The sequence below is a fragment of the Athene noctua genome, chromosome Z (genome assembly GCF_965140245.1).
Source record: "Athene noctua chromosome Z, bAthNoc1.hap1.1, whole genome shotgun sequence".
NCBI classification, from domain to species: domain Eukaryota; kingdom Metazoa; phylum Chordata; class Aves; order Strigiformes; family Strigidae; genus Athene; species Athene noctua.
Window position 1 is genome coordinate 65,427,889 of NC_134077.1, and position 22,897 is coordinate 65,450,785.

The window sequence follows — 22,897 nt, forward strand, 5'->3', positions numbered from 1 at the left end:
CTTTCTCCAATGACTCATCAGCTTAACTGTCTTAACACAAATCATATATTTGTTGGTCCCTACTTAAGAATTTATTTGTACTGAAAAACGTTTATCCCTTCTGACTAAGAATATCTAAACAGGATCTTTTGGTTCTTCTTTTTCAATTTTTTTTCTTTTTAAATTATAATTTTTTTAATGAAGATAATAGGGGAATAAAACTACTAACCAAGAGCCATTGGAAGGATCAGTGGTGCCTTTATCACACAGCTTTTATCTCCATGTACTGATCCCTGTGAGCTGGTGACATACTTAAAGCTATGAAAGAGGGATCAACTAAATGGCAGGATCACCATTTGATCTCGCACTCTATCTACGGTGGCAGTCATGGTATGGGGGTAACAAAGAAGACCCCCAGCAGTTCCTGCAAAAATGAACAACTAGAAAAACAGGGCATGATACACTACATGATACAGTTCCTGCTGGGAGGAGTAAAAACACGTCACTAATATAGAGAACATGATGCAAACAATGAGAGCAGGCTGGTACCTGCACGACCTAGAGTAAATGAGTAAACATACAGTGTCGATCTATGAGATCAAGGCTGCAGGAACAAGTTTATATTTTACGGGAGCAAACAGCATCATTTCTACATTTTCTGTGTTGGCTGATAGAGATATTTCTCCCTCCAGATCCGTCACAGAGTCCTGACAGTGAATGTCTCCTACTTTGAGTAGAGTGTGACTTTACATTTTCAGTAATCAGTACTGCTAGATATTTTGTGTAATTCAGCAGTGTGGCAGCACTCTGAGAAATAAGCAATAGTCTTAAAAAGGAGATGTAAGAGCAAGAGAAATTAGTTAAGGGAGTCTATAAATATGCTAATAGTTATCTGATAAGACAGTTAAGCAATAACCCAAACAAAACAAAATGTTTGGTACTAATGTAGTGAGACGGAAGAGGCAGAAAATCAGAGTGATCTGGGGAAAGAGTGAACAGGAAAGCAGAGGAACAGTAAGAGTAACTTTGGCACCTGATGCTTACAGGGCTTGCCTTTTTTTAACCTTGGCTGTCACAGAAACCTCCTTTCTTTGTTTCCTTAGCATGAAGATCAGTCACCCTAACAAACTGCCTGCTCCTCAAGTGCCTCTTCTCTGTTCTGCTTTCAGCATTGTTTGATCAGAGGTTCAAGAATTTGACAATTCAGGAGTTGCACAGTTCAAGAGTTTGGCTTTTTTTTTTTTTTTTTTTTAAATTTAAAAATATTTCCCTGCCAATCTGTATATTTTCATTCATAATGTTTTTGGTTCCACATATGTTAAATGAGCTGGAAATCCCCATTCCTCCTCTTACTATCACTATCAGAAAAGTCCTGTGTTAATCGTTAATTGTACCCCAACAACAGTGAAAATGTTTATCTTTCCCATTAATTTCCACACATTGCAAACTAACTTCCCCAGCATTCACCATAAAGAGCACAGAAAACAGATACATAATCTAGTGCAGAACCTCAAAGGCTCTTTTTAGAAGCTAAATCAAGTTTAATTTGCCAACATATTAGCAGATGACTTTAAGATCTCTCAGGTAAGAACACACTGTGAATTTTGAGGTGCAGCTGGTTTTCAGGCTCTTTTTTTCAGTAAATACCTTGTCTGTTTTCACAACAGGTGGAGTTTGAGGTTCATGACTTCTACTTTGAAAGGAGTTTACCCATCACTGTGCATCTCTCTATCAGAACAACAGATACAAATAGTCCTCGAGTTTCATGGAATACAGGTGAGATCTCTTTTCCTCAGTTTATTTTGCTACAGAATTTGTAACACTTTGACACATACATTTGACAAAGCTTTAAAATTCAGATTTACACCTAGAGTTTAAGCATCATGAAACTGAGGGGAGTGTAAATTTATTTTTTGCTTTTATCCATTTTGGCGGCAACATGTTACAACAGTCTGAAAAAAACCTGAAGCTTTAATTGGAACAAACAATAAACAAAAAAGGGGAGTTACAGGAAAATCAAGATTTCTGTATATAGCATTTTCTTCATGTTCAAACCTACATAAGAGTATAAACTATATAAAAATAGTAAAGACAAATATGTGATGGAATAGTAGTGTGTGGGAAAGACTTGTTTGTATTGTTTAAAGTGGAAGTTTGCAAAAATGAACAACTAGAAAAAGAGGGCATAGTACACTACCAGCCATTTGAAGCCTGGAAACCTTACAGGGCCAAGGCTAATTCAAACAGATTTATAATGCCTGCACTGGGGAGGGGACAGGCTTTCCCATCTAGATTGAAAAACGTACACTAATATTTAATCATCAAAATGCAAAGGTATAAGATCAAACAAGCCTGAAGTTAACACCAAAGAGTAATCTCCTCACAGTAGGAAAGGGAAGGAGGGACCTCATGTCTCCCAGAGAAGCCCCACTTGAAATGACTGTCTGAGCAAAAAGAAGAGATACGTTTCTCTGTCATGAAGCTCTATATATGCTCTTAAATGCAAACTCACTAAGGAAGCTGTGTGCCCTGTTTCAGACTGGGAGATTGCAAGTGCAATGCTCTGGTTTGTGTAAATGTCCAGAGATGTGCCTAGCTAGTGTATCAGATCACTGGGAACCAGAATACGTTTTTTCTCTGAAAAAAATTCCTTTAAGACAGTTGACTAAGTAAGTCAAGTATGTCAGAATAAAAGCTGATATCATGCCTTTAAATTGGCCTTGAAATGTCTGTCGCAGGTAGGTATGTAGATGGAAGTAAACATGCTTTTTTTCCTGACTACAAAGACCTTTAGAAAGGTTAGATGCTGACACCCTTGATTGTTGCAGATGCTCTGGTGAAATAACTCTCTGGTCTTTGCAGGCCTCAACCTCCTGGAAGGCCAATCCCGACCAATCACATGGCAACACTTCCAAATTGTGGACAATGATGACATCCAAAATGTTCGCTTGGTCACAGTTGATGGGTTACACCATGGGCGGCTTACAGTGAGAGGTAAATAATTTCAACTTGAGGGCCTGGAAACACGTTCTCTAGTGACAACTGGCTACGAAAATGTGACAGTCAGTAAGATGTTGACAGAGTCATATGTCACTCCCCGCTAAGGGCTGCCAGCATGAGACAGCTTTGTACAGGAATGAAGGTGTGGAAGGAAATACGTGGATGGGCAGTAGGAAACTTAAAACTTCCCAAGCTCGTAAGTCAGTTGCATAGCTTGGACACTTCTGCAAATGTTCATCTCCTTGACTTGGAGATACTTGTAAATCCAGCATTTTGCCTACATACTGTTATAATCAGACAAAGCCAATTTTTATAAAAATATATAGTTTTATTTGGGTTCAATTGATTTAGGGTGGGAAGCAAAAGGCAAAGCAGCGCTGGGTGCATGGAGAGCTGCAACTCTGCCACACGCACCCCGAGTTCCAAATCCAGCATTTTTTATACTCTTGTGCCATCGTCTCTAACCAATCTCCTCCTGTCAGATAGTTGTCCTGCTCTTTTCTATTGGGTCATTTGAGCTGCTGGGGTGCATGTCCTCCTCCTATGGGGTCTTTTGAAAGTCTGGAAGCCTTGGTCTCTTGGTGCGGGAGAGCTGAGCACGCACACGACCAATGTGATCAAGTAATGCCCGTTTATTACAACTAAGAAAGCCCTTTTATAATGTTCTCCCGCACACGTGAGTAACATGCAGTACAAGTCCTCAAGACTGGACAGTTAACTTAGCCCGCGCTTTAAACCTTCTTATGATTGGATAAAAGTGCCCCATCAGCCTTGCCAGGCTTCCTGCCTTGGGTAACTTCCTCTTCCGTCCCAACCCCTTCCGGGGGTTGTTTGTCGAGTTTCTCCCCCCTCATTCAGGGTCACATCCTTATCACATTCTTGCTCGGCTGAGGCTCTTATCAGTCTTGTTCTCACGCAGGGTTGCTCACATGGCCATTCTCTCGCAGAAAGCCCTCTAGAATACCAACATCTTGGCGCGCTTTTCTCCTACTGGCTCTTTTAAAAGCCTCATGATCGCATTTTTTTGGCGGGCTTTTCTTCAAACAGCAGTTACATATCAGCTCTAGGTGGGGTTTTTGAGACACAGTTAGTGTTCCAATCCGAATGGCACTCTTTACATTTTTATGGTCTAACATTTACAGATCATTCAAGTGTATCTTACCCACCGTGCCCAACCTAACAAATTAGTTACAATAGTTTATTACAGTACCCGCCTTGCTTAACTTAGCAAATTAGTTACAATAGTTTATTACAATACCACTTTCGTTTGAAAATGAAATTGGTTCCCAGCTTCTTCTCTGGCAGTGAATTCAGACGGCGTGAGCTAGTGCAGCTAGCAATGGCGGGCATAGGCCTGACGCCGCCTGGTCTCACCAAGGCTAGATGAGGATGGGCAACTCCCCGAGAGACAGCGCTGCGATGCCACTGCAAAAACAAGTGAAAGGCCAGCTCAGACGAATATTGCTCTGTGTCGCTCAAAGCAGACAAGAAAACCCGAGCCATGAGGAGGCATCCTCTGCAGGTTTCCCCTCCGGAGCGATGAACCAGGCCCGCCGGGCGGGGCAGGAGCCGCAGCTAGCCGAGCTCCGCCCTCCGGCCGCGGCTCTCCCCTTCCCCCGGCCCCGGCTCCCCGCTCCCTCCAGCCCGGCCCGGCTCTCCCGTCCCGCCCCGGCCGGAGGTGTCGGCCGTCCCGCCCCGCGGTGCAGCCGGCGGGAGGCCGCTTCGCCGTGCGGCTCTGCTCCCTCTGCTGACCGGTTTTCGCTGCTACAGCCACGCTAGACACGGGGATTGAAACAAGAGCATTGAAAAATTCAGTATTTAAACTTTTACTTTCTTAACGCATGTTTACATCCCAAAGCTCAAATTTCCAAGAAATCTACTATGCTTTCATTGAGCATGCATGACTGAGGCAAAATTTAGTCCCTATATTTTCACTTCTCACATTTCTGCTTGAAGGTGCTATGGAATGACGAGTGATTTGGATTTGTTGGCAAATACAGACAACATTTGGATACAGCTATTATTTACTGGAAGCTTTAAGGTTTATTTCAAAAAGTGGCAATTAAATTAGACTTCTAATTTGTTAGCCTTCTGCATTATCAATATTACTAATTTTGCTTTGCAACCTCATGAGTCAACAAAGTGCTGCTCTCCTTGGGAAAATGGTTAGGTACAAAAAGCCACTCTGCTGTTGACAGGGTGGAAAGATGCTGCCACTATCAATGCTGTATTTTTTGATAGTGAAATGTATTTGTGTAAAACACATAGCCTAGAGACATAAAGCAGGTGTTTAAAAAAAAGGGGATCGTGGTATTTGGAATTTAGTGGAAACAGAAACTATTCAGAAGTATGTTTCATCTCATGAAACTACTGCAAAGGAGTTCAGTGTCTGCACAATCGTCCTCCTGTAATGTTACAAACAGAAACTCGGTGGTGTCAGCAGTGTCAGACAGGCTGTGATGGTTTGACTCTGGCTAAATGCCAGGTATCCACCAAGTCGCTCTATCACTTCCCCCCCCCCTTCCCTTTGTTTTCTCAACAGGGTAAAGAGGGGAAAGAAGATAAACGAACCCTTGTGGGTGAAACAAAAGCAGTTTTAATATAAGCAAAGCAAAGCAAAAGTCCGCGCGCGGAAGCAAAAGCAAACAGATTTATTCTCTACTTCCCATGAAGAGGCGATGTCGGGCCTTCTCAGGAAGCAGGGCTCCAATACGCATAGTAGTTGCCTCGGAGGACCAAGGGTGACCCCACCCCCTTCCTCCTTTCTCCCAGCTTTATACTGAGCAGACGTCATATGGTCTGGAATATCCCTTTGGTCGGTTTGGGTCAGCTGTCCTGGCTGTGTCCCCTCCCAAGATCTTGCCCACCCCGTCCCACTGGGGAAAATATCAGAAAGAGCCTTGGTGCTGTGTAAGCACTGCTCAGCAGCAGCCACAACACCAGGGTGCTATCAACACCCTGCAGCTCCCAGCATAAACCACAGCACTGTGAGGGCTGCTATAGGGGAAAACCAATTCCGGCTCAGCCAGACCCAATACACAGGCCTAGCCCCAGAGATGGTGTTACGGGGGGCAGGGGAGCGTGCAGCCAGCCAGGGAGTGGAGCAGGGGACCAGCGGTGCCTGCAGGAGCATGCAGAGCCCAGGGCCCATCTCGTGGTTGCAGTCCCATCCACATACACGCAGTGTCATGTCCGGTACCCACCCTTCCTGGGTTTCCCAGCCTCCTGTGCGCCAGCCGGGGTGGATATTTCTTCTCCAGTGACTGCCTTTATTCTCTTTAATGTGTCTGCATAGGCATAAGCAAAGGAAACCATCACGACATTTTATGGCAATTGCCTTTTTTTGTGTAGCAAGCAGCAACTGATGTTCAAACTTTAAGGGAAAGCTCAGGTTTAGCCCTCCTGCTGCATCGTAACTAATGCTGCTGGCAAATGGTCTGAGCCACTGCCCACTGAATCGGTGGAGGTTTTCCCATTAACTTGGGGAACCATGTTATGAATGCTCTTCTGCTGGGTTTGGTAATGCCAGCCCTAGAGCTAAAGGAAAGCCCTGAAAGAAGGAGGTACGTATAATGTTGTACTCTGCCTTCTGTTGCCTTTAACAGGTTTTTGTTTGGTGGTAAGGCAGTTATTTCTCCATCTTAAAGTGTGCCCATGATTCTCTCCAAGTAAAGATCAAAGGGAGTGGGTGGGTGGGTGTCTCTGCTGATGTTACATAGCAAGGAGGACAAAAAAAAATTTCCTTGGAGGCCCTGGGGAGATCGTATCTTCCAGCACCAGCTCGCAGTTCTTGAAACCCTTAACCTGACTGAATATTTGTGTGTGTGCATAACATGTCCAATGAACCAGAGGTGTAAAATTGTCTTGCTATAGATAATAACCTCAATATGCAGAAGAACAAGACCCACAAATGTTAGTTTTTACTTGCAATGAAATGCTGATCTGTAATTATAAAGCATAACCTCTTTGATGCTTAAAATACATGTAAAATGCTCTGATAAAAATGTAAAGGTTAAAAGTAAAGTGGAAACAGTCACAGTTAAAAATCCTTGATCTCTCTGGTTATCTTCAGTTCAATGGACATTTGGACCATTTTCACTGTTATCACAGTTGCAAATTCTTCATTCTTATTAAATATTCCCACTTGTAGAAACTTGTTTTTAGTAGGTAAAGTTCTGTTTGATTTTTCTAGTTAGAAATGCATTCTCATTCTCTCTCCCTTAATAACATACATAGTGGTGGAAGGATTCTCCTCTGGACTGAACTGCACAATTTTGATGCGTTTTCTTCTACTGTTTCTGATAGGAGGGAAAGGATTCATGTTCACAGTCTCTGACATTCAGGCCGGAGTTGTTCACTACCATCATGATGACAGCGATTCTACTAAGGACTTTGTGGTATTTAGGATTTCTGATGGCCCCCACAGTATTCGCCATAAATTTCCAATCAATATCCTCCCTAAAGATGACAGTCCTCCATTTCTTATCAGCAATGTGGTCATTGAAGTTCATGAGGGACAGACGATCCTGATTCAGGGCTCCATGCTTTGTGCTTCTGACATGGATTCCAGTGATGATTACATACTATTCAATATTACCAAGCCACCACAGGCTGGAGAAATCATGAAGAAACCAGGACCAAACTTGATAGGTAAAGAAACACATCCGTAATAGCAAGCTTTCCTTTGTGCCTGCCTTTTTTAACTACTTGTTACAGTTAGACAACTTATTTTGGCTCAGGACATACCATGATAACTTTGGACTTCTTTTATTGAAGTGTAAAACCCCATCATTAAATAATGTTGGTCTCTGCGCCAGGATAACTATACCTGTGAACATAATTTATCCCATAATGCTTCCATTCTGAGTCTATTTCCTTACCTTAATTTTCTCCTCCAGAAAAGTTGGGCTAGTCATGAGTTATTTTATTTGCAAGGTTTCCTGACAAGTTCAAAGGTATTAGATGATGCTAATGATGTTAGAAGTGGAAGAAAGCTCTCCTTTCGTTTAACCTAACTCAGAAATTCCCAGGCTGGACTACAGAGGCCGCTAGTTGTACAAATTAATTCACTTCTGTCCTATGAACAGGGCTTTAGGCCCATTTGCTGTGTTGATTCTTTTTAAATGATCTTTAAGTGACATAGAAAAGAGGTTGATGATCTTCAGGAAACATGGAAGATAATGAGATAACATTTCAAAGGGCTTGTCGTAGTTAGAGTGAGAAAAAGGACATTATGCTTCACCAGTTACTTACACAGCTAGTGGATAATTTTAATGAATTATTAAAATCGTGCACTGTTCAACAGAAGATATATTCTTCAATTCAACAGGGTATTCTGTCAGCAGCTTTCTTCAGAAGGATCTATTTAATGGAATAATTTATTATCGTAATTTGGGAGGAGAAGTATTTGAGGACTCCCTTGAGTTTGTGCTGTGCGATAGCCATGATCCTCCCAATCTCTCAGAGCCACAGGTAAGAAACTGAAGCATCTTTGGCAGAGTCCTGCATTTTTTCTTCAAATGTCTGATAATTTTACACCTTCTGACAGACTTTCAAATCAAACTGGTATCGATCTTTTTTGTTTGCCATCCCCATGGTCATCACCACCAATAACCTTCTTCAGAGCTAGCTCTTGTTCTTGCTTTCCATGGGGTAATTATCTCTGCCTGGCTGCAGAGAGACAAGTCCATTGCAAAGACTTTTTTCTACACTGTAAAATGAAATGTTGAAAACAAATTAGATTTTGCAGATGGTACAAACAAACTAAAAAGTCCTCCTGAAGTCAACTGTGAAGTGACTATTTATTTTACCCAGGAGTCCAACATACTGCATTTAACTTTGCTTTTAATTTAAAAGGAAACTCCTAAGATTCATAGGCTTTGCATTTAACTCTTATATATCTCCATTACTTGTGTGTCATGATGTAGCATGACAGCCACGATCTCTCTCATATGCCAGTGATCCACTTCTGTGTGAGTGTGTTTGTAAACACCTGTTTGAACACTCTCTTATTGAGAGGAATGACTGCTGATTTTACTGTCTTCCTGATTTCAGGTGATGATGGTGTACATTATTCCTGTGGATGATCAGCTACCCAGAGAAGCCCCAGGAGTGACCCGTCACCTGGTTGTTAAGGAGACTGAGATCGCTCACCTAACTAAGAAACATCTCCACTTTGTAGATGTGGAAGAGCGAGACAGGGAACTCACATACACCATAACCACCTCTCCATTTTTCTCTTGCACACATGGGTAGGTGTGACCTGCCCTACCTTTCAGGTTGAACAGGGCAGGGACGCATGTAAGAGAAGGAGCCTCAGTGGCAGTAGCATGCTTGTGTCTCAGGTTCTTCACCTGCTTGCTTAAAGTGCAACAGCTGGTTGCAGCTCTCCTGTTGATGATTAAGGGTGAGCTAGAGTTGAAAGCAACAGAATAAATATATGGAGTAATTAAAAACCCCACCATAGTTTACCAAGAAATAAGAAGGAAGAAGGCACCTGAAATCATTAATTTCCTTTTCTTGCACTTTTATGTAAGAGGTTTACAGCTTTTTCTAGGATATGTATTTCTACCATGGCACTGTGAAAGACTCCTGGTCCTGGAGTGGAGCAGAATGCAGGCAGAACAGGTTAGGGGGGCAGTAGGACTACGGGATGAATGGATGTAGTAGCAGTTTACATGTCACTGATGCTGTTTCATCATTTGATGAATTCATGACAGGATTGGCAACAATTTGCTAAATAGAAAAGTATAAAATCCAGCCATTGTCAGTTTAAACTGAAGATCAACAGTTTAAATTTTGACCTCAAGCAACAGAGGATCAATACACAGCTAGGGGAGAAGGACTTTCAGTCTGTTTCCCTATTCAGACAAATAACCACATGGTTATCAGTTTGCTGGTTACTGCTATTGGAAAGCTGGCTTGCTGGAAACTGGTTCATTTCAGAAGTTTATAAGATGCACAAAACCCAGAAATAATTCATTTTTCTATGTAAAGATAAAAGTAGGTGTATAAGTAATAAGAATGTGGTGCCCTGCTGGACCTCCTCTTTGTGAACAGAGAAGGACTGGTGGGTGATGTGGCGGTTGGAGGCCGACTGGGGCACAGTGATCATGAAATAATGGAGTTCTCTATTCCTAGATAGGCCAGGAGAGGGGCAGCAGAACGGCCATCCTGAACTTCCAAAGGGCTGACTGTCTTGTTTGGGGACCTGCTTGACAGGATCCCTTAGGAGACAGTCCTGAAGGGTATAGGGGTCCAGGAAATCTGGACACTCTTTAAGAAGAAAGTCTTAATGGCACAGGAGCAGGATGTCTCCAGGTGCTCTTAAGAGAAGCTGATGCCAGAGAAGACCACCCTAGCTGAACAGGGAGCTTTGGCTGGAACTCAGGGAGAAAAGGAGAGTTTACAGCCTTTGGACGAAGGGGCTAGTGACTCACAGTGATTACAAAGATGCTGTGAGGCTGAGCAGGGTGGAAATCAGGAGCTCTAAAGCCCAGCTAGAAATTAATCTGGACTCAACCCTCAAGAATAAAAGAAAGGTTTCTATAGTAAGTATGTCAACAGGAAAAGAAAGACCAGGGAGAGCCTCCATCCCCTGCTAGATGCAGGAGGAAACATGGTAACAAATGATGAGGAAAAGGCTGAGGTGCTTAATGCCTTCTTCACCTCAGACTTTGACAACAAGACTAACTGTACTGAGGGAATCCAGCCTCCTCAGCCAGAAGACAGAGACTGGGAGAACGACCCCCCACAATCCAGGAGGAGACAGTCAGTGACCTGCTGCATCACACAGACACACACCAGTCTATGGGCCCAGACGGGAACACCCGAGGATGCTGAAGGAGCTGGCTGGGGTGCTCGCCAGGGCACTTTCCACCATTTACCAGCAGTCCTAGTTGACTGGGAAGGTCCCACAGATTGGGAATTGGCCAATGTGATCCCCATCTATAAGAAGGGTCGGAAGGATGACCCAGGAAATTACAGGCCTGTCAGCTTGACTTTGGTGCCCGGGAAGCCGATGGAGCAGCTCATCCTGAGTACCATCACACAACACATGAGGGACAACCAGATGCTCAGGCCCAGTCAGCATGGGTTTGTGAAAGGCAGGTCCTGCTTGACAAACCTCATCTCCTTCTATGACAGAGTGACCTGCTTATTGGATGAGGGAAAGGCTGTGGATGTTGTCTACCTTGACTTCAGTAAGGCCTTTGACACCATTTCCCACAGCATTCTCCTTCCTGGTGAAAGTGGCTGCTCAGGCTTGGATGGGCACACGCTTTGCTGGGTAAAAAACTGTCTGGATGGCCGGGCCCAGAGAATTGTGGTGAAAGGAGTTAAATCCGGTTGGCGGCCGGTCACGAGTGGTGTCCCCCAGGGCTCAGTTTTGGGGTCACTCCTGTTTAACATCTTTATTGATGATCTAGATGAGGGGATCGAGTGCACCCTCAGTCAGTTTGCAGGTGACCCCAAGTTGGGTGGGAGTGTTGATCTGCTCGAGGGTAGGGAGGCTCTGCAGAGAGACCTGGACAGGCTGGAGCCATGGGCTGAGGCCAACTGGGGGAGTGTCAATAAGGGCAAATGCCGGGGGCTGCCCTTGGGCCACAACAACCCCCAGCAGCGCTACAGGCTTGGGGAGGAGTGGCTGGAGAGCTGCCAGTCAGAGAGGGACCTGGGGGGGTTGATTGACAGCCGGCTGAACAGGAGCCAGTAGTGTGCCCAGGGGGCCAAGAAGGCCAATGGCATCCTGGCTTGTGTCAGCAATAGCGTGGCCAGCAGGGACAGGGAAGGGATCTGACCCCTGTACTGGCACTGGGGAGGCCGCACCTCGATTCCTGTGTTCAGTTTTGGGCCCCTCACTCCAAAAAGGACATTGAATGACTCGAGCGTGTCCAGAGAAGGGCAACGAAGCTGGTGCAGGGTCTGGAGCACAGGTTGTACGAGGAGCGGCTGAGGGAACTGGGGGTGTTTAGTCTGGAGAAGAGGAGACTGAGGGGAGACCTCATCGCCCTCTACAGCTCCCTGAAAGGAGGCTGCAGAGAGCTGGGGATGAGTCTCTTTATCAAGTAACAAGCGATAGGACAAGAGGGAATGGCCTCAAGTTGCACCAGGGAAGTTTTAGACTGGATATTAGGAAGCATTTCTTTCCAGAAGGGGTTGTTAGGCGTTGGAATGGGCTGCCCGGGAGGTGGTGAAGTCCTCATCCCTGAGGGTGTTTAAAAGTCAGGTTGACATAGTGCTGAGGGATCTGGTGTAGTTGGGATCTGTCAATGTTAGGTTAATGGTTGGACAGGGTGATCTTCAAGGTCTTTTCCAACCTTGATGATTCTGTGATTCTGTGACTAGACTTGCAGGTGGTGTAAATGCTAGCTGGGCTGTGCAGAGACATACTTGTAGCAAACCCAGAGCTTGCTTATAAGGTATGCACTGATTTTTCATAACCATTCTGAAAAATACTTCTGTGGTCAGTTTTCTGTGATAATGTTTAAATGAATAACAAGAATAGAAGAAAGAAAAATGTTTTTCCCTTCAATGTAGTTGGGAGTGGGAAGTTAAATTGAAATGCAAGACTGAGCTATGTGACTATTGTTTTTCCTGTTCTTCATTATTGCTAATCAGGGTGTGACATACATATTTTTGTACAGCCGCTCAGATGCTGGGAAGCTGTTTATGGTGGATACCATTCCCAAGCTGGTGAAGGATCCTGCTGCTGTTGCACTGAGGTCATTTACTCAGGTTTGTTATGTTACCTAGTACTATAACCAGTTCTAAACAATTTTAAAAAGTTACAAGTGTACAGTTTCTTTCTGATAGGAAAACAAGTGGTGAAAAATGATGAGCAGTACTGTCATGAATGCTCCTTAAGAAGCTCAAAACTTTGTGAGTTCAATTCCAGATTTTAAAACAATTTTCCATCATGCTTCAGTTCTGCAATAAGTAATTACAACTCTCCTGAAACCAGCAGGGGCTGCAGTTTGCTTAGGGTAGGCTGAATTTGGCTCCAGCGTGATATTTATAGGAAGGAAAAAAATATAAAAAATGTGGAAATGAGGACAGTTTCCTGCTGCTTCTCAGTGTCCCTGCTGATAGATATAGTACAGGCAGGAACAGGCCTTTTTCAGGTTTTTGTTGTTCAGTTTTCATGCTTCTGTAGTTTGCCAGGTGTCCTACAAGTATTAGTAAAATGCCGTTTTATATCTTGATGTATGGTTAAAGTTGCACAAGGGTGATTATTACAGTACCATAATGAAAGCTCTGAGCCTACAAATCCTTGATCATGTGCCTAATATGGTTGTCTGGATGCAAGATTTTGGTGATTATTTTAGCCTCTCTCACCAGCCTGCCTTCACTTGGGGAGGCAGGGTGTGCAGTTTATTCATACCGGTGAGGGAAAATTCAACTGCTCTGGGAGATGTTACATTAAAAGTTATGCTTTGATTAATCATTTATTTTAAAGTCACAGTTAGAAAAGGTCCTGGGACCAGGATTCTTTAAGTGCTTCATCAAGAAGGTATGGCCATTGCTGCTGCTATCACTTATATCACATGTCTGTATTTTTTGCTACAAATTTGAGTATTTGAACTCGTACTCGCATGATATGTAGTTAAAAATGCATTTACTTGAGATAGGGCTAAAAAGTATGTGCAAAGTTTCTGGAACTAATTTTGAAAGTTGGAATAACATATAATTAGGGGATGAGAAAGGTCCCTAATGTCCTGACTTATGGCTACTCACATTCTCTTCTTACATGTTCCCCCTTTCTTTTTTTGCAGCACGCTGTGAACTATATGAAAGTTGCCTACATGCCGCCACTGCAGGACATTGGGCCTGAACCTCAGCAAGTCCAGTTTATTTTTTCCATCAGTAATCAGCATGGTGGCACTTTGTATGGGATCTGCTTCAATATTACAATTCTTCCTGTGGACAATCAAGCCCCAGAGGTAGAGTGGCGGGGAAGGCAAGAGGAAATGGCTTGGAAAGAGGACTTGGAGATGGCTTTGGGTAGAAAGAGGGTGCAGAGAGATGTCCTGATCTGACTGAGATTAAAAGTAAATCTTCCATGGGATCAGGGTTTCAGTGTCTTGCGCATATCCTGCATGGGACTGAAGTGGAAGGTGAAGTTTGGTGAGTGTGCAAGGTGATTTTCTGTGTTAAATAAGCTGAGGTCTACCTTCAGCATCTGAGTGGTTGTACAGAAATTTGTGTATCACATCATGGTTAGCAGAAATGCATCCCTTCTCTTTGTGTTGCTTATTTCCTGAGAAGGTTAAGAGCCTCTGTGATTGGGATCAGGACTGGGCTACAGGTATTGAGGCCTACTATTAGTAATTCCTTAGGTTTTCCTAACACAGCAGAAAAGAGTACAGCCTTTGTTAGTTTGGTTTTTAAGGTGTTACTTGTCCTTATATTGAAATCGCCCTGTTTGGTGTATGTTTGGAGGTGCAGTAGTAAGAAGGTTCAGCATTTCTCCTCCATGCAGGTTTTTACAAGCCATCTGAGAGTGGAAGAGGGTGGCCTGAGCCCTATTACAGAGGGACACATTCTCATCTCTGACGTGGACACAAAATGGGAGCACCTCCTCCTCTTCCTGCAGAGACAGCCTCATCACGGGGCAGTTGAGCTGGATGGCATTCGCATGAATGAAGGCAACAGGTTTTCCTGCAGGGACCTGCGTAGCCTGGCAGTCAGGTTAGGAGAGTGTCTGTCTTTTCCTCTTGTGGTGGCTGACTCAGTCAGATGAGTGAAAGCCCTGCAATGAAGTGGTGCAAAGTGCAGAGGCCACAGTCAGGCGTGCTCACCATGTTCTTGCAGAGTTCTTGCAGAGCTGTTCCAGGCCAAGGTTGCTGGCTGAGCCTTGGGACCACAATGATCACTGTGGAAACTGAGCAACATATTGTGTGCCCAGGAAGCAGGAGCTGGCAACCATGTCTGATGTAGATAGATTTCTCTTTAAAGCACTACCCCATGCAGATGAGGCATATTCTGTATTCAGCCATGCAGTTCTTGTGAAGAAGTCAAAGGATACTAGCTTTTTTCTTTTAAGGAAGTTGTGTGTTTAATAAACTTGTTCAGTTTGGAAGAAAACTTGTATTAAACTGATTAACCTAGATGTGAAAATTTTGCTGCTTTATTTGTGCCAAGAACAAGAATCAGCTTTCTCATGCATGCAGAATTAGAGCTCCCTGAGTGTTTTCATCAAAGAGGGCACCTACAGCAGGGAGGACATACATGTTTGGTAGACACCTCACAAGCAGCCAGAACATAGCTGACAAAGCCTCAGTGAAACCTTTTTCCCAGTTGATGTCTGTTTACCTTGGGGTTTTCTTCTTGAAACCCACAAGCCCCCTGAAGACACTCTGATCCAGAATCATCTGTCTTACATGGACAGCCTTGCAAGGGATCAGCTTGTTATATTGGGAGGGATCCACATAGTCTGGCATGACCAGAAAGCACAGCTTCTTCGTGTGAAATCTGTAGCTCTTTTTTTTCCCCACAGGTATCGGCATGATGGCTCTGAGACTCTCACTGATCATGTCCTCTTTGCAGTCACAGATGGCATCCACTTTGTAGAGTTCATCCTGCAGGTCAAGGTCAGTGTACAAAGCTTGACTTCTGAAAGTCTTTGCGTTGCCTCAGGAATTGGAAGATAATGGCTTGTTAGGCTTCCATTTCAATCCTAGCTTTCAGGTTTATGTGGCAAATTTGAGAGGAGATTTGGCTTGTACTAGCTGAAAGGCATTTGTCCTTGCTCTAGATTGGGTTCTTCTGTCTGGAATTATTCTCTTTGCACTTAAATATGGGGAGTGACATTTCTTTCTCAAGCTGGAATGATCTAGTTTGGTTGATTTTTGTCTTTGAATTTTAAGAGTGACCCTAATGCAGTGGGTTTAATTTTGCTCATACAGAGAGCTCAGTGTACTCTGACAACATACTGCTGGTTTAGGCTGGAAAGCAATGAATTAAAACAATGGTTTTCCACTGAAATTAAAAGATCTGAAATTATTTTTCTGATTAGGTGTTGCCTGTGAATGATGAGCCACCTGTTATGCGACCAGGCCTTGTTCCTGTGCTCCACTGCCTGGAGAGTGAAGAAGTGGTGCTCTCCTCAAAGTACATTTATGCCACAGACGCAGACAGTGATGACATGAAACTAATGTTTATGCTGGCTCACCAGCCCTGCCATGGGGTAGTGAGGAAAGCTGGCATTGCTGTGGATCGTTTCTCCCAAGCTGATGTCATCTCTGGTTTAGTCACATATAAGCACACTAGTAAGTGAGTTATGGACAGAAATAGACTGGAAGGTGGTCAGAAAGTTTTTTGCAGAAAATCTTAACCTGAATCCCTCAAAAGAGGGCTGATGATATACAACTAACAAACGTTTTAATGTATTCTCCAAATCCCTGTTTGAACTGAAAATTATATTAAAACAAGCACATGAAAGCATCATAATCCTGGAGGATCTCTTTCACTTTTGCTGATAAAATATCTTGGGCTTTTTGGACTTATTATTATTAAAACTACTATTAAATTAGGTAGAACATAGAGTCTTTTTATTTGTTTCATGACATTGAAAAAAAAACCCCTTTGACATTTTTCTAGTCATGTTTAGATAAAATAATGTAATGCTGTAAAGGAGGATGCTGAGTTTTAATAGAAAACTGCTAACAACCTGAGGTAGTTCTTGCTTGCCTCTACAATCTAGATGTGATATCCACTTTTGGACAGTTTATAGTGTTTCTGTACCACAAGATAAATGATGTTCAGATTTTTTGAAGAGAATCAAAACACTAAAATGATGTTATTTTGTGTTTTTTATCTTTAAAATCCAAAAATAATTTTGTTTTAATTACTCACAGAAATCAAGGGCCAGTTAACCCTCTTTCCTACTTATTTTCATCCTTTCATTAACATTAAAGGGGCTCTCTTTTCTACATCTCTGATGACAGCTTTAGTCTTCTTTTCTAAAGGCTCTGTTTTTCTGTGTAATTATTCTGTAATTTTGTGCTAGCATGGAAAATATATGTGGTATTTTCAGGCTTGGCACTGTCTAAAATGAACAGCTGGTGTTTGAGAAGAAAGTACTTGATTATGGCCACCCATAACAAAGTTTTCTTCAGCATCCTAAAGACATTAGCGACATTATTTCAATGGCAGTGTTTTTCAGAGGCAATGAAGGGTAGAAGAACTGACCTTCAAGGGTGCAGTGCCTTTGTTTTTAATTCCCAAATTTCTACACATTAAATGTGCTGCCAGTGGATACTGCAAGAGAGGGTGGGAGTCACTGCCTTTCCTTTGCAGGCAGCTTATTAGTTAATATCTTACAGCAATGCAAGACACAGGCTGACAGAAGTGCTGAGAACTGGAATACACTCAGCCACAGATGCTTCTTGCAAGGGGTGGCAGTTCCCAGACCTGTGCTGTATCAACCCTCATTTTGAATGTGATCACATATAGGTATAATATACAGTATAATAACAAAGCACAGCCCTTGATATAGTCCATTTTATAGAGATAAGAGGCATCTAAGAATACATGTATTTCTTCGTATGGAAAAATGTTTTCTTCTGGGAGAGCATAGATATTACCACTTATCATAGAGAGAGAGAGAGAGATAGATAGATAGATAGATAGATAGATAGATAGATAGATATAAAAGAAAGATCTTTTCCTGTATTCTTCAAGCAAGAATGCAGAAAAAACCTCCCTTTCTTCACAAATGTACATTTTCACATGCCTTAGTGCACAAAGAACAGAATCATGAGGACTATTAGCAATTTTATTACAATTACAATATAATATTATAACAGCACAATAATAATGTAACTATTAGTAATACTAACTTAGTTATATCCTTTTCTACACCCTTTTGCTCTAGAATAGAAGTAAGCTGGTTAAAATTAGTTACAAACAACAAACCAAATCCCTAACCAAACATCACCCCCACCTGCCACAATTAAGGATTCTAGTCATTTTGCTGTTGTTTTTTTTCTTATTCTGACTTAAAATCCTGCAGACTGTCCTTGCAGGATACAAAATTATTATTCATGAAGCTTTGGCAAAACATCTCTTCTGAATTGCAATATTTTTTCCAGGTGGGGAGATTGGCCTGACTCCTTCCATTGAGATCTTAACCTTCGTTGTCTCTGACAGTGAGGCTGGCCTAGATGTGAAAGACTATGATGGACCTCTTCCTCCTCCAGTTCCCCTTCAAGATCCATTTCCAGTATATGACCTTAACATCACTGTACTTCCAGTGGACAATCAGCCTCCATCAATTGCAACTGGTGAAAGCTTCCTCTCACTATAGGATTATAATGCGGGCTATGCAGTACTGTAATGGCTAAAGATTCAGGGGGTTGGGTTTTTTTTGTTTGTTTCTTAGCATCAGAAAGAGTCAGCTGAGATCAGCATACAAAACTTTTGGATCAGAATTTCTATCCATACTTTTTTTATCTTGCTGGTAGAGTGTAACTACCAAATTCATCTGCAGGTGCAAGTATGAGTAACTGTTTGTGGCTCTTCAGCTGTATGTTTAAATTCTGTGGTTAGAGATGAGAATGCTTAGATCTACTCCCCTTCATCTATACATGTCTGTTGCTGCATACATAAGCTATGTCTGAATAAAAGTGACTGATATCTTGTCCCTGAACTGAATTTAGGTCCAGACAATTATCAGGTTTATACAATGCAAAAACATAAACATAAATATCTATCTTTGCATGTGAAGTATACAACAGAAATTTAGACTCTGACCCTTATGTGAAGGTAGAGAATCTTTTATTACCTGTTAGCAAATAAATCTAGACTGTATATGTAATGGATCAAAGTAATAGATGCGAAGCCACATTTTCACTATACTCTTCAGGATTGAAAATACTCTTTTAAAATGGAAATAGTGTTAGTAGTGTACATTTAGTCCAACAACAACCTATTGTGTGAAAATTCCATTGTCTTCCTGAGCTTTGGATGAGGTCTGCAGTATACATATTAGAGGTATGCTTTCTGCATGCTTGTCTTTTTCAAAGTCATTTGTTTGTTAGCATCATGTACATGTTATGTATCTCAGAGAATATTTAAGCATATGTATGAATAGTTTTGTAATTTGCAGGCTCTCACCCGAGTAATGTTGTGGAAATGAGGCATTGTCCCAGCAGGGAAATTAAGCAGTGATGCCTGAGAAAATGTTCATTATGAGCAATTCGTAACAGCTCTCATGTAATTAATGCTTTGACAAACAGAGGTGACAACTGATTTTGAGCAGCACATAAACCATACCTAATAATTTAGCAGTAAAATAATTTCATGACCCCCTCTTCTTTACTTACATTATGGCAAAAGTAGAGTTGATGGTGTAAGCAGAAAAAAAAAAAAAAAAAAACAAAGCCAAAACCTCTAAGTAACTCAGTATTTTTTGTCATTTCCCCCTTAGTTATTATTTCCATTCTTGTTAACAAAAACAACAGTAAACTGAGCTAAAGAAGCAATAATGCTTATCATATTGTTTGTGTGCAGGTGCAAGGTTTGTGGTTGAGGAGGGGTCCTCAGCAGCCCTTACTACCAACCATTTGTTTGCCACTGACCCTGACACCACTGCAGATGACTTAGAGTTTGTCTTGGTTTCTCCTCCCCAGTTTGGTTACATTGAAAATATACTGCCTTCTCCTGGGTTTGAGAAGAGCAACATTGGTATAAGCATAGGTAAGTCTTAATGACATATGGTAATCAAGTGGGTGAAATACAGAGGGCTTGTGGAGGGCTGTGTGGTGGGCTTTAGTGAAGTAGTTGCAGGTGTGTGCATTAATATGAGCTTATTGAGGAAGGCAGGTGCTGGCAAATGAAGAGCAGTGGGACTGTGTGGGAGGAGTTCAAAGGCAGACTGCAGCTCTGCAAATGAGTAGAATTGGCACTGGAAGTAAATAAGCCAGTCCTTGTTTTATGCATTCCAGCTGCAATCTATTAGAAGTGGCCATACGAGATATTAATCTGCTCTTTCTGCCTCCCCCTTCATTCTCCCATGTAAGGCTCCCCTACTTCCCTTCACCTATACTTCTGTCAATTAAATACTCTAGCTGAGAATTTGAAAAGTCTGGGTCTGATGTTAGTTTCCAAGCCAAATTTACAAAAGTGATGGAGATGTTGGATGACATGGGTCTCCTCCCTTGTCCACCTTCAAACATTGTAAGGCAGTTTCATCATCAGTGAAACAGACTGTGGCATGCTCTGTAACGTTATCAGCTTTTACCAGTGTCTTCAGCTGGACACTCAGAATCGCTGAGCCTTTTAGTCCCCATTTTCTTAGTATGTCAGTCAAATAACAGTCAATGTAATTCTTAGATCTTTTCCTACCTGTTATCTGGATCTTTTTACTTGGGCTCAGTTCTGGAGACCGCACTGAGAAGTATGAAGTTGCAACAGTTCCACAAGAAGAAGAAGGATGTATTTTTGTTTTGGAGCAAGAGCATGTGTCCTGTGGTAACATGTGCAGTGTAACGCTTTCAGCCAAAATGAGACTGAGAACTTATAAAATCCAAATTAGTTTTTCTTTAAGGAAAGACATAGTTTCAGATTTTTTTTTATCATACGTAAGGCCAAAAGGCAGGAAAAGACTGTGCTAACTCTGTCTTTTTAAAAATCTCTAGCTTCATTTCAGCTGAAGCACCTGAAAGCCCTGAACATAAACTATGTACAAGCCAGGCACATGCGAATGGAACCAACAGCAGACCACTTTGTACTTTATGTCACTGATGGGCTACATCGCTCAGCAGAGACTCCATTTTTCGTGCTGATCAACCCAACCAATGATGAAGTCCCAGAGTTCATAGCAAGGAATATTACTGTAAGAAAAGAATTAAGATGCCTGTCATAGAATTATTTTATAACAGTAAACACTCTTTATTATAAATAAGAACATTTTACTGACATCTCTTCCTCTGCATCTTTCCCTTACTTTGTGTCATTCAGCCTAATTCAGGAAACGGCTATTAACAGCCCAGTTAAATCTCATGTAAACTGATAAGACTGAGCAGTGCTCAGCTCTGTTTGGTAACTTGCAGGTAAGAAAAAGGCTCAGAACTTTAAACAAATAAGTCATCTAGAAAGCAGAAGGCAGCATAAGGATCCTTATGCTGTTTTGGTTTCTCAAGAACTTTTATAATTTTTTGGTAGTTTTTTATATTCTTGGCATAGCCTTTCCCCGCTCTGAAGGCTGCTTTTAACAGAAATAATTCTGTGACCACCATTCTAGGGCAGTGTAAGCTTATCATACTGTAAAGTAAAAAGTGAATGTATGTGTATAAATTTATATGCATCCATATTTTTATATATTTTTATGTATTTAAAGGCTTTCTCTTCCATGGATTCCCTAGCATTTAATATGAAGTTTACTTACTAACAGATTTTCTAATAATTGGGGCAGATACAAACTCCTTATCACACCTTCTCTTTTCATCACTGTAACAATTTACTACCCTATGTCTCTTAAACTGGTTCAATTCAGTAGCTAGTTCAGAAGCTACTGGGAAAGGGTTGGAGGAAACAAAGAGATACACTTATACACAGAAACACCCTGCTTAGGAAACCATGCTAAAATTCTACAATTTCTTTTTATGTAAAAGAATTGGGCATTTTTCTCTTTCATGTTCAGGTTCAAGAGGGAGAGATGAAAGAGCTGGATCTCTCCGTTATCAATGCGGTTGATCTGGATGTGCCTCAAGACCATTTGGTATTTGAGGTTGTGCAGAGGCCCTGGTATGGGTTCCTTATTAATGGAGTTCATGGCAGTGATATTCTACAGTATAAACAGTTATTTAACCACAACCACCACAGCCATGGGTTGCTTGTTCATGACTTTTCCATGGAGCTACTGAAGAATGGTAGGTGCAGCATTCTTCTGACATTGGTCTTTCATTCCTTTCATGAGGCAAGGTGGCACAGTAAGAAAGATTCAGCACTTACTTATTCACTTGCCTTATCTGTATTTCCAAGACAATGTTTAGGAATGGAAGTTAACCTATTTAATGTTACAGTTTTCTACTGATTTTAGGAACTGTCAATAAAATCACCTGGAGAGGCCTACATGTCAGAAAGTGTAGTAACATGACTAGGGAGACCATCTTCTATGAAAAAATAAAGGGAATATTGTAATATATCAGCAAACAGATTTCAAAATGTTTGACAGCAACTAGAACAGAAACACTTAAAAACACATTAAGTGATCATGGGGTTAAATAATGCTCTAAGCAATCACAGAATCATAGAATGTTTTGTGTTGGAAGGGACTTTAAGGATCATCTAGTGCAATCCTCCTGCCATGGGCAGGGATATCTTTCACTAGACCAGGTTGCTCAAAGCCCCATCCAACCTGGCCTTGAACACTGCCAGGGAGGGGCCATCCACAATTTCTCTGGGCAACATGTTCTGGTGTCTCACCACCCTTATTTTAAAACATTTTTTCCTTATGACCAATGTAAACCTACCCTCTTTCAGTTTAAAACCCTTGCCCCTTGTCCTGTCACTACAAACACTGGCAAAAAGTCACTCCACTATAAACCTCCTTTATATATTGAAAGGCCACATTATATACCTTCATCATACCTTCATATACCTGATGATAAAGGTGTGAGCTGAGGCTCTATAGCTTAGCATGATCAGTTAACCTGCTTTGAAGCAGCAAAGATTTTTCAAGGACATGTAACGAAAAAGTGTATTTAACGCTTCCAAGAATATGGTGGATTCTTACAGACTGTGGCCGCTTAGTGAAATATAGGATCTATCATTATAAAGAGGGACATGAATTCAATCCTGCCACTCAAATTGCAGGTCAGTCCTCAAAAACTGAGGAAAGATTTTTCTTCTCTCTGTCTAATATCATGTCCCCACCCCAAATTCCTCAGTTTTCCCCAGTCCTGTTTTTGACTCT

General features: G+C 41.9%; 1 protein-coding gene across 1 annotated transcript in view; it reads left to right on the forward strand.

The window, feature by feature from the left end:
- FREM1 (FRAS1 related extracellular matrix 1) overlaps positions 1 to 22,897 on the forward strand; it is a 67,976-nt gene that overhangs the window by 7,888 nt on the left and 37,191 nt on the right. The window contains exons 6-19 of the mRNA XM_074932499.1: positions 1,647 to 1,755; positions 2,842 to 2,973; positions 7,285 to 7,629; positions 8,309 to 8,451; positions 9,034 to 9,230; positions 12,624 to 12,714; positions 13,752 to 13,919; positions 14,459 to 14,667; positions 15,476 to 15,569; positions 15,995 to 16,247; positions 18,072 to 18,263; positions 19,492 to 19,677; positions 20,619 to 20,815; positions 21,623 to 21,851. Coding sequence (XP_074788600.1) covers positions 1,647 to 1,755; positions 2,842 to 2,973; positions 7,285 to 7,629; positions 8,309 to 8,451; positions 9,034 to 9,230; positions 12,624 to 12,714; positions 13,752 to 13,919; positions 14,459 to 14,667; positions 15,476 to 15,569; positions 15,995 to 16,247; positions 18,072 to 18,263; positions 19,492 to 19,677; positions 20,619 to 20,815; positions 21,623 to 21,851 — 2,545 coding nt within the window. The remainder of the gene's footprint in view (positions 1 to 1,646; positions 1,756 to 2,841; positions 2,974 to 7,284; positions 7,630 to 8,308; positions 8,452 to 9,033; positions 9,231 to 12,623; positions 12,715 to 13,751; positions 13,920 to 14,458; positions 14,668 to 15,475; positions 15,570 to 15,994; positions 16,248 to 18,071; positions 18,264 to 19,491; positions 19,678 to 20,618; positions 20,816 to 21,622; positions 21,852 to 22,897) is intronic.